The sequence below is a fragment of the Lynx rufus genome, unplaced genomic scaffold, assembly GCF_022079265.1.
Source record: "Lynx rufus isolate CCGP_SWC_20201006 ecotype Redwood Valley unplaced genomic scaffold, mLynRuf1.p SCAF_29, whole genome shotgun sequence".
In the NCBI taxonomy this organism is placed as follows: Eukaryota; Metazoa; Chordata; class Mammalia; order Carnivora; family Felidae; genus Lynx; species Lynx rufus.
This window is the reverse complement of record NW_025814844.1, coordinates 6,201,304-6,224,792: the sequence shown is the minus strand read 5'-3', so window position 1 is coordinate 6,224,792 and position 23,489 is coordinate 6,201,304. Positions and strand designations below refer to the sequence as shown.

Here is a 23,489-nt window from a genome sequence, read left to right as displayed (position 1 = left end):
AAGTTTTAAGACACTAAATTTGATTTGACAGTTTATTTAAGATAATTTACTTTTGCATTTATTTCATAAGGAATTTAGCTTATAACTTCTATCTTTTGGTATGTTTTAGACTTAAAGATGGATTCTAATCATACCTTTATGCTGTAGTATTATTTACATGAAATGGGAAATATCTGTTCCTTGAACTTGTTTTAAATCTCTTGTAAAATCTTCTGGGCTCTAGTACCTTTTTGTAAACTTAAAATCTTTGGGTATGGATTTATTGTTTTCTATGATCATTGGTCTATTCAGGTTTTTTGTTTCTTTCATGAGTCAACTTTTAGTAATGTGTGTTTTCTAAGAAAATAATCTTAAAATTTTAGTGATATAAAAATGAATACAGTATTTTTTGTATTTTTTTTGTAACTTTTCCATAACCCCTTTGGAATTGTATGTAGGTCTCAGTCCCAATCTTTATTATTTCTCTTTTTCATTTTCATGATTGGACTCACTGAAGTCTTATTCTGTTGCTCATTTAAAATCACCTTTTGATTTTGTTGATAAATTCCACTCTAAAAACACTATTTTGTTTACTATCTTCTTTCCCCTTTTCCTTCCTTTATTTTCTTTTCTTGGGTTGAAAGCTGGTATCTTCTGCAATCTGAGTCTACTTCTAACTTGCTTCTGAGAATCTCTACAAGTATCATCTCTCATTTATTATCATAGTTTGGGAACTGTTCTTTTAAGGTGATGTGGCTTATTAGTTCTTAGTGTCTGGCATGTTTTTCACAAAGGAGTTCTTATAGCCCAGTTTAGATGTACAGTACCAATTCAGATATTAAAATTATAATAAGTGTGAACTTGATAATGGCTGTAGACCATGAAGGTAGGATATTCACCTGGAGTGGGTACGGGATATTAACAAAACACAATATATTTTATTGTATCCAGAATCACTTTTTCTGATTTATATATTTGTTCATTGATGGTGACATGTATATTATGCTTACAGAGTTTTATTCAAGATTTTTTGTTTTACTGTTATTTTAAAATTATATTGTTAAGTAAAAGTAGTAGAATATGAGACAAGTTAGAAAAAAATGACACAGTTGTTGAAACTGGCTCTTGAATACATTAAAGATAGTGGTTTGTAATATCTCTCTACTTTTGAATATATTTGAAAATTTTCTTCATAAATTTCTTAAATACTGTCTTGCTTAGCTAATATTGTTATAACTGTATTCATATTTGATTTTTAATAGAGTAAAGACAAGATTGCATCATACAGTAAAACTCCAAAAATTGACCGAAGTGATGTGGGCAAGGAGATGAAAGAGAAATCGTCCATGAAACGTAAACTTCCTTTTACCATTAGCCCATCAAGAAATGAAGAACGAGATTCAGACACAGGTAGAATAATTTGTTCTCTGATAAAATCTTAATCATTCTTTTACTGTGATTTGCTTCATATCATTCCTCTTGCACCCCATTTTTATAGAGAAATATTTGTATTTTGGTATTTCAGATATATCATTTTGGGGCAGAAATTCATTGTTTCTCACTCAAACACGATTTCTAATCAAATAAAAACAATTTGCTTCTTTCCTTACTCTCAGGTTTATTACAAATATCTTACCATTTTCAGAACTTAATTTCTTGGATAGCATTTCAGTGATGAAAATTTACTCTGATATACAGCATAGGATATGTTAGAGTTGAGAAAAATGTGAGTTTTTGTGGACACAGTAGTGAACCCAACAAAGAAAACATTTAGGCATTTTAGATTCAGAAATGAATCAGAAATATGCCCTCCCCACCCTGAAAAAAAAAAGAAAAAAAAGATGGAGGCTTATTGCCTAAGCCCATTCATGGCACTTTTTTTCTTCAAAACTCTTATACGTCATGGGGCGCCTGGGTGGCGCAGTTGGTTAAGCGTCCGACTTCAGCCAGGTCACGATCTCGCGGTCCGTTGAGTTCGAGCCCCGCGTCGGGCTCTGGGCTAATAGCTCAGAGCCTGGAGCCTGTTTCAGATTCTGTGTCTCCCTCTCTCTCTGACCCTCCCCCGTTCATGATCTGTCTCTCTCTGTCCCAAAAATAAATAAAACGTTGAAAAAAAAAAAAATTAAAAAAAAAAAAAAACTCTTATACGTCAGAAATGGTCCTTGACATCTGTCAATCCCGGTTGTTCATAATAGATCAGAAGTAACTTGTTACCACAATCTAATAAACTACTAGATTTTGTTAGCTCTGAACTGATCATTTCTTGAAACTAATATAAACTTGACTGTTATGTGTTTATCATGATTATTTTATCCCTTGCATGAAATGTTAATAATGAACTGTTCTTAACGTTTCAGCTTCACTCACAGAGTTACTGTCCCATTCTGAGTTTATGTAATATCTTTCTGGCCATCTTAATCATCACTTTAGAAATAATCTTGACTGTGGAATCTGAACATACTTGAAATGCCCTGTGCTAACATAGCTTTAGAAAGTACTTAAATTTTTTCATATGTTTTTAGTAGGTAGGTCTCGTTTTGTGTATTTATTTTGCTGTCTGTCTTAGCTTGAATTAGAAATTGTTCTAAACATGACATTTTTAAGCCTTGAAAATTATGGGGGTTTTTTTTGCAGTGATGAAGAAATTTTATGCTTTGTTCATGTTTTTAAATTTTTAAAAAATATTTATTTATTTGAGAGAGAGAGCAAGTGCATGAGCAGGGGAAGGGCAGAGAGAAAGGGAGAGTGCGAATCCCAAGCAAGCCCCGCACTAATGGAGCCTCTGCCTCTCTTTCAAAATAAATAAACATTAAAAAATTTTTTTAATAAAAAATATCAATAGTAATCAAAGAAATACAATATAGAACAATTGACAAAATCGTTGGCCTAAATTGTACCAGGTAGTCACTGGCCAGAAATAGGAACTTGCTTTAGTTGGTCTAAATTAAAAGAATATATTGTTGGAGGTAAATATGAAAACATTTATCCAAAACTAAAAGGTTGTTAACATTTGACTTATTCTTTAATTTGGAATTTATATAAGTAATTATTGATGATAGTGAAAATTATCTTAAGGTATGTGCATCTCTACTTAACTTAGAAGAGCAAAAATAACCCCAGGAAAATGTTAAGTTGTAGAGAATTTGTTCAATTTTGGTAAATCCAATGAAGCAATATGATTTTTACTCTTAAAAATAACATTGTGGAAGAATACGTGAAGTAAAAAGATGCTCATAGCATTCAAATTTTAAAAATAGGTTATGAAATAATATGTACTGTTTGCATTAAAAGCCACATTGTGTATATTTATATTTGTATGTATGTGCACACAGGGCATATATTAACACACGTTTTGAAAGATAAAATTGTTTAAATATAAAAGACTGTTTAGTGGTAGAACTAAGCCAAACCTAGCTACTGTATTATGGGCCCAGAACAGAAATGTAAATATTTTAACCCTGACTTAGGTTAAATAAAAGAGTGGGGATAATAATAAAAGATTGGGAATAAGGACAGAATGTTAATAATGTTACTTAGCTCATCTCTTATAGCAAAGGAATAACTGATATTGTCTACAACTGAAATACATAGTTTTTAAAAATATTTACTTCAACTTTTTAATCTTTATTTAAAATTCTTTCATGTACGTTTACATATAATGTATTTATATTTTAGTGTATTATCTCTCTTGTAGAAAAGAAGCAACTCCTTGAGTTTTTCCTCTTCTTCTTCTTCTTCTTCTTTTTTTTTTTTTTCTTTAAGTTCTGAACCCAGTGTGGCACTTGAACTCATGACCCTGAGGTCAGGAGTAGCCAGCCAGGAACCCTAGTTCCTCTTCTTTTTATGTTGGATTAAAATAAAATCTTTCAGCTTTTTATTTTAAAATAGTAACGTATATATGATATTTTTGTTTGTATGTAAATTAACACACACACATACACCCCAGTTCCTTTCTCTTTATATATATTTAGAGAGATGCTTGGAATGGTGGCTACTAAATGTTAACATTCTGTTTCCAAGATTTTGAATGACTTTTTACTTTCTTTGTTTTTTGTAGGACTTGAATTTTTAAAATAATGAGCATAATTATTTCTGTAAAACAGTTTCTTAAATTTTTTTTTTAAGTTTATTTATTTTGAGACTTCTGCGCATGCATGTGTATGCACATGTGAGCGAGTGGAAGAAGGGAGAGAGAATTCCAAGCAGGCTCTGCAGGTCAGTGCAGAGCTCAAAGTGGGGCTCGAGCTCATGAACCATGAGATCATGACCTGACCCAAAGTCAGACGCTTAACCAAGTAAGCCACCCAGGCACCCCAGTTACTTTTTCAAATAGATATTCATACTTTTCAAGGAAGACTCAATGATCTGCCAAATCAGAGATACTGCTATCAACTGGATGAATCATTCTTAGTCTTCATTTTGAGATACCCTAGTGTGTCTTAAGCTTTATAACTCTGAATTATTTAATATTTATTAATTTTTTAAAAGATAACACTTTTAAAAAGTAATTGCTTAACTAGACAAAATTTGGGGGAACGTTACAGCATAATTTGAAGTCATGCCAGTGGGTCCTTACAGATGTGTCATAATACTATTTATTTCAGCAAATTTCCAGTATATCTGCTTATATCATTTCAGTATCCCACATTGTCCTATCCTGTTAGAGAATTCCCATAAATTTTGTCTCATGAAATGTTAGGAGATGAATATGTAGAGTGACAAGAAGACAAATTATTCCTTATACCTATAGCTTGCTTTGTCACTTATTTTTAGCTTTTATTTTCAGTCTCTCCTTGTCTAGAATCCTGGCAGGATAAGTTAATTGTAGTTACAGTAGAGGTAAATCATAGCATAGTGTTTATTATCAGAGGCTTTGGAGTCTGACAGGTCAGTGTTGTGTCCCTACTCAGCTCCCTACTTGTCCTGGCCAAAAAAAATTTGAGGGCTTTATAACTCCCAATTTTCTCATCTGTAAAAAAGTACATGTAATACCAGCTTCAGAGAATTGTAATCTTTCATTGGCATAGTGTGTAAAATCAGTTTATGATATGTTAATTGAAACAAAACCGACAAACACTGGCTTAAAATAGATTGAGATTTTTTTCATCTACTGTAATAAGGCCAGGAGGTATCAGTAGTCTAGGGTTGTTACAGTAGTTCAGTAATGCCATCAGGGACTGGGCTGTTTTCATCATTCTGTGCTCACCCTTAACTCATACGTGGGCTTTGTCCTTAAGCATTTTGTTGTAAACTCACAGAATATCTTCTGCCTCCTCCTGGCAGAAAGTACGAGAGGGAGGACCCAACGGCAAAGTATCTTTTTTCCAGTGAGTCTTTGCCTTTTTATTGATGAAACAATCTCCCTAGAAACTTCTGCCTGCATCTCATTGGTTAGTCTACCTTAGTTACAAGGGAGTCTGGAAAGTTAACTACTTTCAGTTGGCTGTATTGTCACCCTAATCAAAACTGGTGTCCTTTTGTTAAGAAGGGGAAAACGAGTATTGGGTAGGCATCTTTCAACACTGACACTGTATATAGGTTTTAGTATAGTAATTAATAACTAAAAACTGCTGTTATTTCAAATAGTTATTGTTTGTACCTAAGTGAACTTGATTCCTGCACTATCAGTCAAAAAATCATACTTCTTTGTTTTCCTAGTCTAATGGCATCCAAGGGAAAGCCACAATCCCTTGACATGAAAATACTAATAAACAGCTGTCTTGAGGGTACACATGAGAGGTCTCTTGTTGGCCTTCAAACTAAACATGCAGTTATTTTGTTATGATTAATGTCACCATGAGAATCTTTGCATATTGTATTTTTATTATATCCTAAATTCTTTCTTACACATTCCCAGGAGTAGGGTTACAGGATTAAGGATTAAATATTTCTTTGATGTTTCTCTGAAATAATTATACCTAGTTACAAAGCCACCAGCAGTATATGAATGTTCTTTAACCTCAAATAACATTGGGGTACGTTTTTCTTTAGGTTTGATAGATCTAATGTCCTATAGAAGTAAATCAGTGGTACTTCATTATATTTAGTTTGTATGTTTAAATAAGTAGAAAGGTACAGTGTCCTTCACTTTTTAAAAATCTTTGTTTTCATTTATTTACTAATTTTTTTCTTTTGGCATATGTAGATAATGCAGCATGAGAAAATCCAAAGAGACACAGTATGACCTGTTCCCAAAGTCCATGGTGGCAGTTGTGAAGCATGTTCAGATGTTTTAAACTAAATCTTCTCTGCCAGCCAGCCTTAGAAGTTCTATTTTCCTGATGCCGTTGAAGGATTTACCCTGTTTAATATGACTCAAGCAAATTTGGAGAGAGGAACTTTTTAAAAAAGAAAACAAAAAGAATTTTTCTGGTAACAACGTTAGAGTAGCTAATAAAATCAGTGCTTTGCCTAATAAGGATGATCACCTTTTGATGATTTTCATGGATATTATTTATTACAGATTTTCTTTTGTGCCTGCCCCATCTTTGAAACTTTTACTTTAAAAATTTTCAAACGTATAGTGCAAACCTTTTTAGTCATTCTTGATTTTTTCTCTTATTCTCCTGCAACCCGAAACAGAATATTAACTAAAAAGATGGCTTTTAAAATACAACTATTGTTTGTCTTACCTTGCTACAGAGAACATATCAGGGAGGGATAATTACTCTGCTTGGCACTCAGTGTTTTACAGAAACCTCCTAGGTAACCCTAGTCTCAGTATAGCACAGAGGTGGGTGAGTCAAGGGACAAGATATGGAAGCTCTTAAAAATTCAGCTCCTGAATTAAATCCTTATAGAATACACATTCAGATGCACCAAATATAAACATACTTATTTGAGTAAAAGCCAAAAGGGTGTGTGGAGTCAGGGTGGATTAATTTATTGCCAAAGGTAGATTTCAGTAAACTTCTGCCACTTCCTTATATTAATGAATATAATTGAAAATTTAGCTTATTCACTATGCTTTAATCTGTTGCAAAAATATGATCTGCTTTTAGTAATTCATTTAATTCAACTTGTTGGCACAACTTATCGGTTCCTGCTTTTTCTTTTCTTTGCAGTATATGGAGCCCATTTTTGCTTGTCTTTAAATGGAATGTCAGATATTCTTCATGGAATTTTTCTAGTTGCTAACTTTATATGTTCAGTTTAGAAATAATAAGTCTTCATTAAAAACTTGTCATTGAATCCATTTACCCACTTGGTTTAGAATTGGTCTAAATGTTATTTTATCAGTTATTTTCCTTTCAGTTGAGTGAGCCTTCCTCAACACTAAACTTTTTGGCTTATCTTTAAAAGTTTCAAATACTATGTTTTACTTGTTCTCTAAATTGGTTTCTTTTTTTTTTTTTACCCCAACACTTGCTTCTTTATACCTAACTGAACTCATGAATAATAATGATTCTGGAAAGAAAAGTGTATGTCAATAAATTGAGTATATGAAGATCAAAATAATATTGTGAGTTAAAATGGCATGTTGTTTATAAGTAAAAATATCTGCTCTGGCCATATTGCCAAAAGTCAGTTGGTGATATTTTTACTTGTCATGAATTGCTAGGCCGAATTCCATATTCTTATCTTAGCTGATAAACTTTGTTTTGATTTTAGGCTGCTTTCTTTCTAAGACGTCTTATATAGTGGGCAGTGTAGTAATTCATACCGTTTGAAATGCGTATAATTTATAGAAAGGTCTGTGGTCTAGAATGATACTGCAGTCCAAAGTGTTCCATTGTTTTCTGAGTAGTTTGGCATTCATAGAACAAAAAGGATTATTGAGGTCCTTTATTCAAGTTTTCTAAAGACAAATTTCTAAACAGAAAGACAGTGATAGAGGACTGCCTCTTTTATCATTATTCAGAGATTGGAAAAAATAAAGCTTCAAAGGAGATCTCTTTTAATAAATAGCATCAGTAGTATCTATTACTGCAAACTGCATGGTTGTCTTTCTCAGCTTTAAGAGTCCAATTGAAAAAACTGAAGTCTTGGCCAAATTGAAATCTTCAGCCAAACCTGTGTTTTAAATGTGCTTTTGGCTTTACCTTAAAAATAATCTTTTGGAAAAACAGTGATAGATCATTGACTAAACTAGTGGTCTTTTGAAAAATGTTGGTTTGTTGAATTCTGCATTTCCCTTCGTGTGCTTTTTTTCTTTTCTTCTGTCTCTTCTTATTCTGTAGATTCAGATCCAGGACATACAAGTGAAAATTGGGGGGAGAGACTTATATCTTCTTACAGGACATACTCAGGTAATTAGATTATCAGGGGCACCTGTTTAGCCAGTGGTTTCTGTCACATTTACAAGTAATTGTTGTACTATAAATAACTTCCTTTCAAACCAGTATATAAGTATCGTTGGTTGAATAAGTGAACTACATGAGTGACCCTGAATTTTCCAGTTTTTGTTTGAGGTGTCTGGTGCATCATATCCAACATGTGCTATTTATGAACATTTTAAGCAGGACTACTATGTACCACTACTCAGTAGTTGCACAGCACAACATGGGGCTACCGTTCACATAGAAACCAGTATAAAATTCAGCCCCTTGGAGTTGTGCAGTGCAGCAATTCCTATGGGAAGATACTCAAGGTCCTTGGTCTCTTTTGCTCTATACTCTTTACAAGATATACACCACATGTACTGGTTTTGATAGTGTCATCTTACTATTTAATCATGCATTGTTTTTTAAAAAAAATTTTTTTTTAGTTTTTGGTTGAACTGTCTTTAGCCTATTGACTTTGCTGCCCGTGTTGAATTTAACAGTGGATTAAAACATTAAAACAACAGCTTTCCTGGAGAAATGCCATTACCATGAACTGTGTCGGAACTGCTTTATTTGGCTATGGCACCAGGTTAGGCTTCATAATTGCTCCAGATAGAAGAATAGAGGAGAATGTATAAGTGCTATCTTATGTGAAAACTAACTAGTTAAGTGTTTTGATTGTCCTTTTTTTTTTTAATGGGCTTATATTTTTATCTTTTAATTTTTTTTATAATATAAAATATTGTTTAGTCCCTGGGTGTCCAAGTGTCCAGTTTTCAGCATATGACATTTAGCTAATAAAAGCTGAAATAAGCCTTCTGTTTCTGGTATATTTTATATTTTATAAATTTGTGACACAGGTGTAGAGCCAAATATTACTCTTAAAATTATCCTGAAAGGTACTAACTGAGCTGATAAGTCAGTACCTGATTATCAAAATTTGGGGGTAAAGGACATGTTTACAATCAGCATTAAATTTAAAAGGCCCACACTTACTGTGGAGTTGGGTATACATTTCTATAACAGGACTCCTCAGGGCCTGGGTATACCTGAAAGAGGTATATGGGATGAAACTATCCATGATCTGAGTAGTATTGCTGGAAATCAAAAGATAATAAGCACCTACATTTTAGAAATTCTTGTAGATGCTTTAGAACCAGAGAGCAATGGCAACATTTTTTTCTCAGACTTGAAGTGCATTCCAAATGTGATTGATTGGTTTATATTCATCTGAATTAATGGAGTTACAGCTCCATTGCTCCATTCCTTCCACAGTGACTGCTTTGTGGGGAAGTATCATATTCTTTAGTTTTTGAGAGGCTGGTAGGTTTATGAGCCAGTTCCCCAAGAAAGAAATTTGTTTCTTCTTCTTAATATACCCTACACTTAATTGGGATGTGACTGTATTGAGCTTTTTGTTTATTCTGACAAGTCCTGAAAAGAAAGCATTCATTTTTGAGATTATAAGACTGAGACTTCTCTGTATTTCTAAAGATCTTCTGAACCTTGAAATAAAGAATGTTGGATTGTGGATAATCCATTTCTCTGTTTTTCTTTAGTCTTAAGTAAATCACTTGGATTTTTCTTTAAAAATCTCTAGAGTGGTCGAGTGGAATTTCAGTTCTAGAGGAGACTGTGCTAAATGAGCACGTGTCAGTATTCCTCTGTGTAAATTTTAAAATTCTGACCCATTTTTTGGACAAATAGTTCAGTTGTCAAACTTGAGAAGTACCTAACTTTCTCAAATACACGTGATCATTTTTTACTTATGACTGGTCAGGAAATAAGTTCTTCACAGTATAGATCCCACATAGTCAAAAGTTTTGTTGAATGCTTTACACTTGAAAAAGCACACTTTGGGACATACTAATCTAACACAATTTTGAAGAATGGTATTAATCTAGCTTCTTACACCCAGCATCTGTTTACTTACCTTCTTTTCCTATCTTATGTAAAGCATGAGCTCAGACAAATGACTAAGGTAAACTCAATTAAAGAAAAACAGAGTTCAGATTGGATGCTAGTATTTAATTTGAATTTTTGCTTAATGTATCGCTTGAGAACATATTCTTTTTAAAACATTGCATGAAATGTAATGAGAAGCAGAAAATTCATTGTTTTGCAAGTGAGAAAATATGAAAATTTCCCCAAAATTTAAGAAAATATTTTAAAGAAAGATTCTCTGTACATTTTCTTCATTTTGTTTCCTCCAATTACTAGATGTCACTTCTTTTTAAAAAAAATTTTTCTCCTTTTTATAAAATTTTTACAGTGTTAAATATTTTAATTTTAGAAAAGTACATTCGCTATATTTAAAGATTTGTTATTTAGGCAGAAAATCATTAAAACAATAATTATGGTTCCTCATTAAATATGAGAGAACAGAAGCATACAGAATATTATTAGAAGAAAGTATATGTTTTGGAAAAAAAATGGGCTTCTCTTAAAAACCTGTAAGGGCTTTATAATTTAGTAAGTTAGATGAGACACTGTGCTGAAACTGGATTTATACTAAAGTGGACCATTAATGATAATAAAATAAGAAACAAGAAAATAAACAATATTTAGAACTATTAATAAAGGCTGACTTAAGTAAATCTTGAAGTTTTTTGTTTTTGTTATGTAAAATTAAGTATCAACACGATGAACATTTTAGGAGCTATTGAATTTTGAGTGATTTCTGGGCAGCAGAGTTTAAATATTCTCATCTCTTAATTTTTCTAGGCCATTAGGATGCCAACCATTGTATCCTAATTAAATAAGTGGCTCGCTGCAAGAATTACTACTTTTAAGTTCTTATGCCTTAAATGATTAGATATTTAACAATATTTAAATAATATCAAATTATAACTAGTTTCTTGAACTTGCTAGATTAATAAATGCTTATCGCCTGGAATAGTCTATCTGTTGGCCACATCTGCCTAGGAAAAAAAAATGCAATATTTACTACTAAACCTTCCCTTCTTCCATTTTTGCTGTGTTCTATGTTTATTTTTGAAATTTACTTATTTATCTTTGTTAGTCCACCTTTGCAGGGACCCTCAATCCCCGATCAGTAGTTCTCAGATAATTTGTATAGGATTTCCCAAGAAATAAGATGTCTAGACACTTAATAAGCAGACATTAACTCACACCTGAATTATCTCCCAGAGAAGTCCTAGAACAGCTATCTGTATCTCTCTGACTTACAGAATCCAGTTCCACCTGAAGTTCCTGGCACTTGATGGGGAATGCTGGCTGCATTGCCAAAGGATTTCCCAAGTAGCTCAACCTGAGAACTGGCTTTATGATGGATCAAATCTCTTTGAAAAAAATCCTTAGACATTTTGGATCTTTGCACAATCTCTGTTAACCACCCCCACATACCCACACACATGCAGAATCTTTAATTTGCTCATTTTTAACTTTGATCAGGATCATTCCATGTTCAGCTATCCTGTGTCTGGGATAAGGTGATCTGATGCTGTTTTTCAGTAATTACTTCGTGTGATGAGACTTGTCTTAAATACTTATCTCGTTAGATTATACAAATCATCAGTGGAATTAGGGAAGTAATTTGAAGGAACATTGCTAATAAGGACAGCAGTAATTAAGAAGAATAAAACTATAATGAATGAAGAGAAGCTTCAAAGATGTGATACTAAGGAATGTTTGAAGTCTTGTTGAGGAAGTTTAATTTTAAAAGAACAAATTGTTAAAATACAAATTATAATAGGAATAAATTTCCAAATAATTCTTAATTTTCAGAAAACAGAATTAATATATGTTTTTTCAAAGCATTCAGGAGGAAAATTGCTCATATAATACAATAAAAGTCTAGTGTTCTTTTGTTAGCCTATTACTAGTTTATGTTTCTCAAATACATGTATAGCATCTGTTTTTTAAAAGTTTTCTTATGTTTTGCTTTTCAGTACTTGCATTTGTTTCAGATTCTTACATATTTGTTAATAATTCCAGAGAAAGAAGGTCCAGAAAAGAAGAAAACAAAAAAGGAAGCTGGAAATAAGAAGTCCACGCCAGTTAGCATTCTTTTTGGTTATCCACTCTCTGAGCGGAAGCAGATGGCACTCCTTATGCAGATGACAGCAAGAGACAACAGTCCAGGTAACACCATCATTGAGTACATGTGTATTCTTAGTTTGCCTCAGATTCCACCCTTGTCTTAACAATTACTTTAAATTTTTATTTTTCTTGTATTTAATAAAAATTTCTTACAAGTTTGGGGGCACCTGGGTGGCTCCGTTGGTTAAGCGTCTGACTCCAGCTTGGGTCATGATCTCCCGGTTTGGGAGTTTGAGCTCTGCGTCGGGCTCCATGCTGACAACTCAGAGCCTGGAGCCTGCTTCAGATTCTGTGTCTCCCTCTCTCTCCTCCCCTCCCCCTCGCACATGTGCACGCGCTTACTTTCAAAAATATTTTTAAAAATTTAAAATCTTGTTGTAAGTGTAATTTTACGTTTATTTGGGTGATAATTGTTTATTGTCTGTATCCTCCACCAGATGACAATCTATACAGGAGCAGGGGATCTTTGCACTTAGTGGATATTCAGTAAATATTTGTCAGCTAAATTGGGTAATTTAGAAATGGTCATTCAAAAAAAAAAAAAAAGTCCATTGCTGCACTGTGTGCTTTCACCTTACTGAAGCATCTTTACTCTAGTTTCTGTAAAGCTGCTTCTAGGTTTATAGTTTACTTTTCAGTTGCTAGCACCCTGCCGATAAACTGGTAATCTTATCACATTAGTACTTTTATTTATTTAGTTATTTTTTTAATATGAAATTTATTGTCAAATTGGTTTCCATACAATACCCAGTGCTCATCCCAACAGGTGCCCTCCTCAGTACCCATCACCAGTACTTTTAGAAGCCATAATGTAATCCATGCTTTATTGTTTGAGATCTAAATTATTTTAAAAGGGAAAATATTTGTGACATGCTATGTAAATTTATTTCGTATTTCATTTCACACTTCTGATTAATGTGTTGTACTACGTGTATGTGTGTGGGTGGGGAAGAGTTATTTCTATACTGTGCCCTCCAAAAATAATTAGGATGGGTTACCAACAGAACCAGAACAAGGGAACTACCCAACTCACTAATTTTTTAAAAGCTATAAAAAGCTAGGTAAAATCCAGATAGCTGGGCAGAGATGATAATTACTATTGACCATTGAATGCATTCTGGCAACCAACAACACAAAATTTTAAGTTGTATAGTTCTTATTGACTAATAAAGTAAATCAGTTTTGTCTAGAGAAAAAAAATTTCTTTGGGCTCTGAATTCAAGGCATCTTTATATAAGATTTTGGGTAACTTAACAGACACTGTTGAAATGCATTGAAAAGGATACTTTTCTCTGGTGAAGCTTTCGCGTATTGGCTTTTTTTTTTTTTTTTTTTAAATGTTTATTTATTTTTGGGACAGAGAGAGACAGAGCATGAACGGGGGAGGGGCAGAGAGAGAGGGAGACACAGAATCGGAAACAGGCTCCAGGCTCTGAGCCATCAGCCCAGAGCCCGACGCGGGGCTCGAACTCACGGACCGCGAGATCGTGACCTGGCTGAAGTCGGACGCTTAACCGACTGCGCCACCCAGGCGCCCCTCGCGTATTGGCTTTTTAAAAAAACTATGACAACATGGTAAAATTTTTAAGAGCTTCTATGTATTGTAGTTTCCATCAAATCATTGGTATATCTAATCTTTCACTAATGAACACGTTAGGGCTTCCTGCTTTTTTAAGTAGAGCGTGTTGTTTTTGGTTATTCTCCTGCCTTCCACCCCCCCCCCCGTTTTTGCATGACTGTAGCCAAATTAAAGATCCTATGCATTGTTGGGGTGCCTGGGTGGCTCAGTCGGTTAAGCGTCCGACTTCGGCTCAGGTCATGATCTCACGGTCCGTGGGTTCGAGCCCCGCGTAGGACTCTGTGCTGACGGCTCAGAGCCTGGAGCCTGTTTCAGATTCTGTGTCTCCCTCTTTCTCTGACCCTCCCCCGTTCATGCTCTCTCTCTCTCTCTCTGTCTCAAAAATAAATAAATGTTAAAAAAAAATTTTTTTTTAAAAAAGATGCTATGCATTGTTAAAACTTCAAATGTTTCTGTAAAATGTTGACCTTGTGTCAGATATAATAGTTAGATGAGAAGACTTTTATTTTTAAGAACTCATTTTGTTACACCATGAATTTCTATCCTTAGAATAAATTAGGAGGCAAAAAGTTAATCTTGCCACGTCTCCAGTGTTCCTTCTAGAAGTTTTCTAGGTATAAACATACAGATACATGTTTCATTGTAGGGTTTTTGTTTTTTTTAAAGCAAATTCTATCCCTGACATGGGACTTGAATTCACAACCCCGAGATCAAGAGTCACATGCTCCACTGTCTGAGCCAGCCAGGCTCTCTATGTAATTTGTGTTTTAAAATTTAAATAAGATCATACTATAATGCAGTTGATTCTTTTCATATAAGGATTTTTAGTCAACTTTATTAATATATGTAGAACTAGAGTGGAAAACTTTCGAAATACGAAGCTGTTTGCCAGCATATTAGCATACGCGTAGTTTAGGATTCATTATTTTATCCATTATGTAATTAATTTCCCCTGTTTCTGTTATGTTTACCCTGGTTGCCATTATGGATAGTACTATTTTTATTTTATGTATATGAATATTATTTTGAAATGGCTAACAAAATTTTATATGAATTAATTCCTTGCAAGTTGCTTGGATTAAAAAATAGGTCCTTTTGTTTTTAAGAAACTGAACAGCTAATTTTAATAAATAACTTGACTATAAAGATTATAGTAAAATTCCTTTATTCATTCAACAAGTATTGCATGAGTACCACCGTGTGCCAAGAAGTCTTCTAAACAGTTGAGATACAGTAACAAATAAGATAGACACTAAGACTGTGTCTGTGCTCTTATGGAGTGTACTTCCAGAAGTCCAGATAAGAAACTGTTACTGACACAATGCACTTTAAAATCCAAAATGTAGGGGCGCCTGGGTGGCGCAGTCGGTTAGGCGTCCGACTTCAGCTCAGGTCACGATCTTGCGGTCTGTGAGTTCGAGCCCCGCGTCAGGCTCTGGGCTGATGGCTCAGAGCCTGGAGCCTGTTTCCGGTTCTGTGTCTCCTTCTCTCTCTGCCCCTCCCCCCTTCATGCTCTGTGTCTCTCTGTCTCAAAAATAAATAAACGTTAAAAAAATTTTTTTTAAATAAAAAAAATAAAATAAAATAAAATCCAAAATGTAAATTTTAAGCTTTTTTTCTTATTGGGGACAGAATGATGTTACTTGAGTGCCCTAATCATGTCAGTTTGCAAGAAAATTCCTATATGATGCTAGAAAATTATTTTCCATAGACTTTCCTCTTAGAACATTTGTTTCTTTTAAATAGTTGTAAATTTTCAGAATTAATTATTAGCACTGTACATATGTCTGGAATCCTTAACTGATTAAGAAACCTTTTGTTTTGTTTTTGTCCCAGTAGTTCTAAAATGGGGACAAGAGGGAGAACTTTGGGTATTATCTTGTTTAACATTCTTATTTTTGGTATAGAGACTGGAACAAAAATCAAAAGATGGGACTCAAAGCAATTTTTTTTCTGATTAGCCCACTTTTTAAAGGCCTTCCCAGACGTCCTTATTTCTTGTAAATCTTAAGCTTCATTTTAATGCTAAAATCATCCATGACCTCAATTTGAACTTAATATCCGAATAGAACTCTAACACTGTCTGAGTTCCAAAGTGTGAACTCTAGCCTTCAATGTCATTTCATCTAGGTGTTAGAATAAGAGTAACATGCCATAAAAAATACATATTTTTTTTTCAAAAAAATTTTTTAATGTTTATTTATTTTTGAGAGAGAGAGAGCATGAGCAGAGGAAGGCAGAGAGAGGGGGAGACACAGAATCCTAAGCAGGATCCAGGCTCTGAGCTGTCAGCACAGAGCCTGACGTGGAGCTTGAACTCACAAACTGTGAGATCATGCCCTGAGCCAATTTCGGATGCCCAACCAACTGAGCCACCCTGGTGCCCCGAGAAATACATATTTTTTGCAGTTTATCAAATTATTCATTTAGCAAACACTTTTACAGTACATACTGGATACTTTGTTACCAATTTAAGGCAATTTAATGAATTGATAAAACATTTTTTCTGTATTTGTTCATGCAATATTTGATAACCCTAAAGGAAGATCTACTCAGTGTATTTTGGGTTAAATTATTAATATATCATCCAAGCCAAGTTTTGGATTGTTAGGGTGAGAAGATACTCCCCCATTCCAGGAAATTGCACATTACAAAGCTTTCCATGAACATTCAAAATATTCAGTCTAGAACTTTCGTTAACTTTCTTTTTTCTTACAGATTCCACACCAAATCATCCATCACAAACGACACCAGCCCAGAAGAAAACTCCCAGTTCCTCATCTCGACAAAAAGACAAAGTTAATAAAAGAAATGAACGTGGTGAAACTCCTTTACACATGGCAGCTATTCGAGGCGATGTGAAACAAGTCAAAGAATTAATAAGTTTAGGGGCAAATGTGAATGTGAAAGATTTTGCAGGTAAGACTAGTAATTAAAAACTAATTCTCAGGACCTAAAATTGATCATTGAAGCAGATTCTGATTACATTTTAATCTGTATTCTGTCTTCCTCTTGCTAATACAAAAGAGTTCTAAAAGTGTAGTATATTACAAAATTCTTTTGGAGTATGGACATAAACCCTGATCCTCTGCTATAATTCCATGTCAAGAACTACTCAAATTTTTAAATATTAAATGAGTATTTTAGTTGATATATTACCACAAAATTCTTTATCTAATTTAGGTTCTATTGTAGATAAATTAGATTTACATAATGTTTTCCAAGTGTTAATTCTTTCATAAGTCTTTCAAGAATGTTTATTGAACATGAGAACTTTAAGAGAGCGCTGGTGGTGTTTCCATTTTAATTACTCAAATACCATACCAGTACATTCTTACTGTAAAGAATTCAAACAGTAAAAGCATGCAGGGAACAATACAGAGATTCCCATACTTCACATACTACAATACACATTCTTTCTTTGCCACAAAACTATTGTTAACAATTTGAAGGTTATCCTTTCTGTACATTTTTATTACCATCTGCATAAAATGAGCATTTATAGGCTTTTAAAAAAAATTAAATCATCCCATCTATATCTATTGGTCTGTAGTTCTACAAACTGCCTTTTTTACTTAATGTGTTACAGATATTTCTGCCAGTACAGATAGGTGGTTCTATTTTATTCAACAGCTGCATTAATATTGCATAGTGTAGATTCCATGGACAATAGTTTAGTGAACACTCCTATAGAAATGACTTGGTGTATAGTTATACAAGGATTTCAGAATTTCAGAATGGAAACTGTTAAAGGGGCTACATATACAAATGGCCATCCAAAAAAAAAATTTCTCAATTTATACTACCATCAAGAATACATAGAAGAGCCCTTTTCCTCTTCACAAAAGTTAGATATTATCAATTTAATTATTAGCAATCTGACAAATGGAAAAAATTGCCAGATCTAGCTTTTTGCCCATTTGTCTAATGGTTTGGCAGTATTACTAATATGTAAGAGCCTCTTGTCTTTAGTATAGGTTTTAATTCTCTGTCAAATATGTAAAAGTTTTCACTGTGGCTGTGTTTGAATTTTTACTTCAGTGTTGTTTATTGTATTTAAAGTTTTAATTTTTTATGTAATCGTATCAGTTAATCTTTTTATTTATGGGTTCTTTCTGTTTTTTGTTTGTTGTAATAAGGGCTTCTCTGCTCCTACATACCCCTCTGTTTTCTCATTCCCATATTTTGTTTTTGTTCTGTTTTTAAATGTAGCCCTATTAGAATACACGTGGAATTTATTTCTCTGGTGTGAGTGGGGAAGAGGGCAATGTACAAGGTCTCCTTTAAAGAATGAGACACACAATGCACTTTGATCTAACAATTCCACTTCTAAAGACTTAACTTAAATATTTAGATGTGGATATGCATGAAAATTTAGTTGTAAGAATATTTGTTACAGCATTGTTTTTAATATTTTAAAAACCAGGAGGCACCGGGGTGGCTCAGTCAGGTAAGTGTCTGACTTTGGTTCAGGTCATAATCATGGTTGGTGAGTTCAAGCCCCATGTCGGACTCTGTGCTGACAGCTCAGAGCCTGGAGCCAGCTTCATATTCTGTGTCTTCTTCTTTGCCTCTCCCCTGCTTGTGTGCGTGCGCTCGCTCGCTCGCTCTCTCTCAAAAATAAATAAACATTAAAAAATTTAAAAAAATAAGAATAATCTAAATGCCCAGGAATAAGAGCTTATTTAAATAAATTACAGTGTACCAACTAATCCTATACTATGTTGTATAAAAGCGTAATGATATGGGAGATTATTTTCACTTCAGTAAATAGAAGAGGGTTAAACAACCTTCCCAGCTTTACTTTAAAATTACATACCTGAGAGAGGTGCCTGGGTGGCCCAGTCAGTTGAGTGTCCAACTCTTGATTTTGGCTCAGCTCATGATCCCAGGATCCTGGGGTCGAGCCCCACATTAGGCTGGACGCTAAGCATGGAACCTACTTAAGATTCTCTCTCTCCCTCTGTGCCTCTTCCTGCTCACGCTCTTTCTCTCTAAAATAAAAAATAAATTTAAAAAAAAGAGAGGCACCTGGGTAGCTCAGTTGAGTGCCTGACTCTTGATTTCAGCTCAGGTCATGGGTCTCATGATTCATGGGATTGAGCCCCAAGTCAGCTGTGTGCTAGCACAGAGCCTGCTTAGGATTCTCTTTCTCCCTCTCTCTGTGCCCCTCCCCACTTGTGCTGCTCGCTCTCTCTCTCAAAATGAACTTTAAAAATTAAGTAATAGTAAAAATAGAAAGAAAAAAATTACAGATCTAAGAGAGAAAGAGGTTAGAATTAGGCTAGATTATTCAAATTTTTATATCTGAGTGTTGGAATTATGGGTGATGCTTATTTTCTGTGTTGTATTTTTTGTTTTCTAATTTCTTTCATTAACACAACTTTTTTTTCTATCACCAAAGTTATCGTAATGATAAATTTATTTTAGTTAAAGTAGGTATTAAGTCTTGGAAAAATGAAAACTCTTAAAACATAGAGGCTTTTGTTTGCTGAAATCCCCTAACAAGCTTACTAATTTTTTCCTTTTTCTATTCTTTTTCCATAGTTCAGATGATTATTATACATTACAGCAAGTTTATATTTATTGGATAAGCTTAAAAATTTAATATTTTGGTAAAATATTTAGCCCCAGTGGAAATAATATTAACATAAATAAATCTGTAAAATTGGTGGTATTCTTAGGTGTTTATTTCCAGTAGCTTGTTAATCATTCCTTTTTCCTTCAGTACTGTGTGTATTAGAATCCATATATCTCACTCATGCAGCTATGTGTATAAAACATATTTTTTTAATTAGTGTAAATTAACCATATGTTAAATTAATGTGCTAACTTTAGGTTGGACACCATTGCATGAAGCTTGCAACGTTGGATATTATGATGTTGCTAAGATACTTATAGCAGCTGGAGCAGATGTTAACACACAAGGATTAGATGATGACACTCCACTCCATGATTCTGCTAGTAGTGGGCACAGAGATGTAAGTATGATAGAAAAATCAATATACATTTTCAAAATATTAACTCAGCCCAGAGTAATTTAGTTCACTTCTTCGTCATACCATCTCATATTTCACCCGTTGCTTGGTGAGCTCATCTGTATTTTATTTTCCCTTTTTCCTGCCTTCTAATTGCTAATTCATATTGTAGTCAAATTTAGTGTTTTATCTAAAACATAAGATTTATTCAACTTGATAGTTAATTAAACAGGTTGGCAAAATTTTATTGCAAGGCCATTCTCCTGTCAGATAGCTAGATGCAGCAGTTAAAACAGGTTTTACTTATAGTGAAAATTTTACCGTCTTGCCCTATCTATATTTTTCAGACTTATTAATATTTAATGGTCTCTCTCTCTACAACCTTCATTCCTGAATGTTAGCTGATATTATTTATTTAATATATTCAGATGGTTTATATGTATAGTAACAAAAACATAATCAAACATGATTATATATGCTTACAAATTAATGGCACCTTTGAACATCATGTTTAATTTGTTTTGATGTAATTTTATGAACCATTGTAGGTTTTAAATCCATTTGCATTTTCAATCTTTGTCGTGCTGATATCCAAGCTTAAGCCCATCTCTATTGTAATGAAGTTCATGTTTTAAGTGTCTTTAATGCTTAATTGCATTGTGGTAGTCTGCTTACAGTGAGAGCAAATCAGTCTGGGACACTATTAGGAATGGTTCAAAAGCAGGATTTTGTGTTTCAAATAAAAGTAAAAACTATGTAAAGAGAAAACCTATTAAAGAATATTTGGATATAGTTTAGAAAGTTGAAAAGTACCTTATAGCTTCTAAAGATAACTGCAGGCTCCCTCCCCTTCCTCCCCACTTCTCAGTATTTTTAGCCAAAAGCAACTACTGTTTATTTATTTTTTAAATGTTTATTTATTTACTTTGAGAGTGTGAGAGAGAGACAGAGAGGGGGGAGAGAGAATCCCAAGCAGGCTCCACGCTGTCGGCACTGAGCCCAACTCAGGGCTCACTCCCACAAACTACGAGATCGTAACCTGAGCTGAAATCAAGAGTCGGCCACTAAATCGGCTGAACTACCCAGGCACCCTGCCAAAACAACTAACATAGGTGTTTCTTCTGTATTTCTAGCAAGATGAAGCTGTCTTGCTTTTTAATTTTTAGTTTTTATTTTTTGACCTCCTGCAGAAGATTTTATTGCTGTTCAGATATTCACAGAATCTATATTATGTAGTCTTTACTAGCCTTTATTATAATTGTATTTTCTTTTTTGGATTTTTTTTTGTTTGTTTTATTATCTGGGTTAATATATTGCCTTTTCTTCTTTTGTTAATTTAGTTTTCTATGCATCTATATTTGTTCTTCTCTATTCTCTCTGATAAAAATCATTTAGCCTGTAAATAAGGTAAAGCACATTGATCAGTTTATTATTTTTGAGAAATACCTGTGGGATTTTTCATATCCCTGTATATAAGATATCTTGTATCCTGATCTCTTTGGGACTAGTTGCTCTCTAGATCTGAGGCATAGATGCCATCCTGGAATATTACTTAACCATTAATCCCATGTGGGATTTTCAGTCTTTCCACGAGATTTCTAGTTTCCGGGTGCCCATCTTAACTTTCATTAATTAAATGGTTTGTTCTATTTCCTGCATGGTCATGGATTTCCCCAAGATCCTCATTGCTCTGATGTGGTGTATTTCTCACATTAGAGATCTTCTGTTAACTTCTGGTCATTCATATTTGACTGAAGCTCAAAAAAGCCTGACTGACAAGATGTGTAATGTACAGAGTCTGTTGGCTGGTGAGCTTTTCTGTAGTGTGTCTGGTGGAACAAGATGGCTGTTTTGTCAAAGTCTCCTAAATGTCAGTATTCATAGGTTCTTCTCTTGGTATAGATAGTTTCTCCAGAAAGCAATATTCTACTTTCCTGTCTGGATGACAGAAGAATGTTTTTCTAGCTTCCTAGAAGCCAAGCAGAGGAGGAGTTTTTGTTCGACAGTGGTTAAGAGGAGACTCTGAACTCATTCTGTCTTAGAGAAACTTACATTTAATTCTCCTGACTTACAGTAAGATACCATTAAACTGTCTTCCACTGCACTATCTAAACCCAGAATCTTACTTTCATTTTGAGAAAAACTTCTCTTCTTCAGGGATGGAAAAGGTGCATTCACCTGACTGTGAAGGCTTGAGAATAGAAGCACCATCATTAAAATTAGTACTTCCCTGGTACATCTCAAAGGCCTGAAAGTTTGAACAATGACCACCATATGCCAGGATCTCATGGCAGCCAACGTGTAATTCAGTTCAAAAATCCTGTTTTAGAGTTTTTAGAGTTTGCTTCGTAGGACCACTCTATGTACCATAGGTTGGGTGCTGGGATTCTGAGACAGAAATTTGCAGGTGCTTGCAGAGATAGGAGGAAAGAGGGATGTGATCTCAGGAGCAACACCTGTTAGGATATGACAGCAGCAGGATAGAACAAAGGAAGAAGTTGTGCAGCTGCAACAAAAGCTTCAGCCAGTGTCACAGGGAGTCATTGATACGAAGATGCACTTCGGAGTTTGCTCTGATTTGAGGTAGGGGCTAGGTCTATGTGCGTGCACGTGGATCAGTCAGTGAATGCAAGCTGCTGATGGCAAGGAGGCATACACCTTAAGTGGTGCCACTCCCAGCAGTTGGGGGTATAAGCATCTTGGTCCATTTAGAAGGTATCTGAGCAGTGCACACCATCCACTAGAACCTTCAGACGGAAGCTTCTGCCTGGCACTGCTACCTGGCTCTGTGGATCCATTTGCAGCTGCCTCTCCACTCCAATGCACAGTACAGGTGGGACTCAGGGAGACATACCATTCCCTACCACTAGTGAGCCTGCAGATCTGTTTCCATGACTGCCTTCCCTCCCTGCTTATCAGCAGCAAATCCAGTCAACCATTCATTCTCAGGTTTCTCCAGGCAAGAGTCAAACACTGTGTGAACCCCAGACTCCGGACACTTGGGTAAAACTTTCTTTTCATGGTGACCTAATCCCAAGTGAACCTATAAAGTCAGGAAATTCCCTTCTAAAAAATGGCCTCACACATGGTTTTCCTATTGAGTAGACCAATGATGGTGATTGAAGAAGAGAAGGAAAGGATTTGGTTATCTTTAGCAAGTCTGGGATTATAGTGAGCATTTCTTTTCAAGCTGGATGAACACTTAGTCTTCACTACCATCACGTTTAATACCTTGTTGTACTTTGAATTTCATGAAGTCAGCAGTTTCTTCTGCTTGAAACTGTGCCATGAGTAACATTTACTTTGAGGAATACTTGAACAGTGTGCATAGAAGTGGCACCGTTTCATTACAAATGAAGATGTAATTGCTTATTGATCTGAAAAACATTTGTAATTACTGAAATTTTTCATATTAAGGGAGACTTGGTAATGGAGTGTCACATAAATTATTTATCTGAGGTTCTTGTAACTGCATTTTTAGGTAGTTGCATTTATTTGTCTTCTTTGAGTCAATAGGCTTCAGTGACTATTTCCCAAAGTCAAATAATAGGAAAAATCAACTTAGTGACAAAAATGGAGATCAGATTTTACTAATTCGTCAGTAAGAAAAATCCTCGGTATTCACAT

The 23,489-nt window shown here is 34.4% G+C and overlaps 1 protein-coding gene across 5 annotated transcripts in view; it reads left to right on the top strand.

Moving 5' to 3' along the window:
- ANKRD12 (ankyrin repeat domain 12) overlaps positions 1-23,489 on the top strand; it is a 126,932-nt gene that overhangs the window by 46,511 nt on the left and 56,932 nt on the right. For 3 of the 5 annotated variants that reach the window (XM_047090231.1, XM_047090228.1, XM_047090227.1), the window contains exons 3-7: positions 1,242-1,389; positions 8,160-8,228; positions 12,201-12,347; positions 16,603-16,803; positions 19,723-19,865. In XM_047090231.1, coding sequence (XP_046946187.1) covers positions 1,242-1,389; positions 8,160-8,228; positions 12,201-12,347; positions 16,603-16,803; positions 19,723-19,865 — 708 coding nt within the window. The remainder of the gene's footprint in view (positions 1-1,241; positions 1,390-8,159; positions 8,229-12,200; positions 12,348-16,602; positions 16,804-19,722; positions 19,866-23,489) is intronic. The other 2 variants (XM_047090229.1, XM_047090230.1) reach the window with 1 other exon arrangement.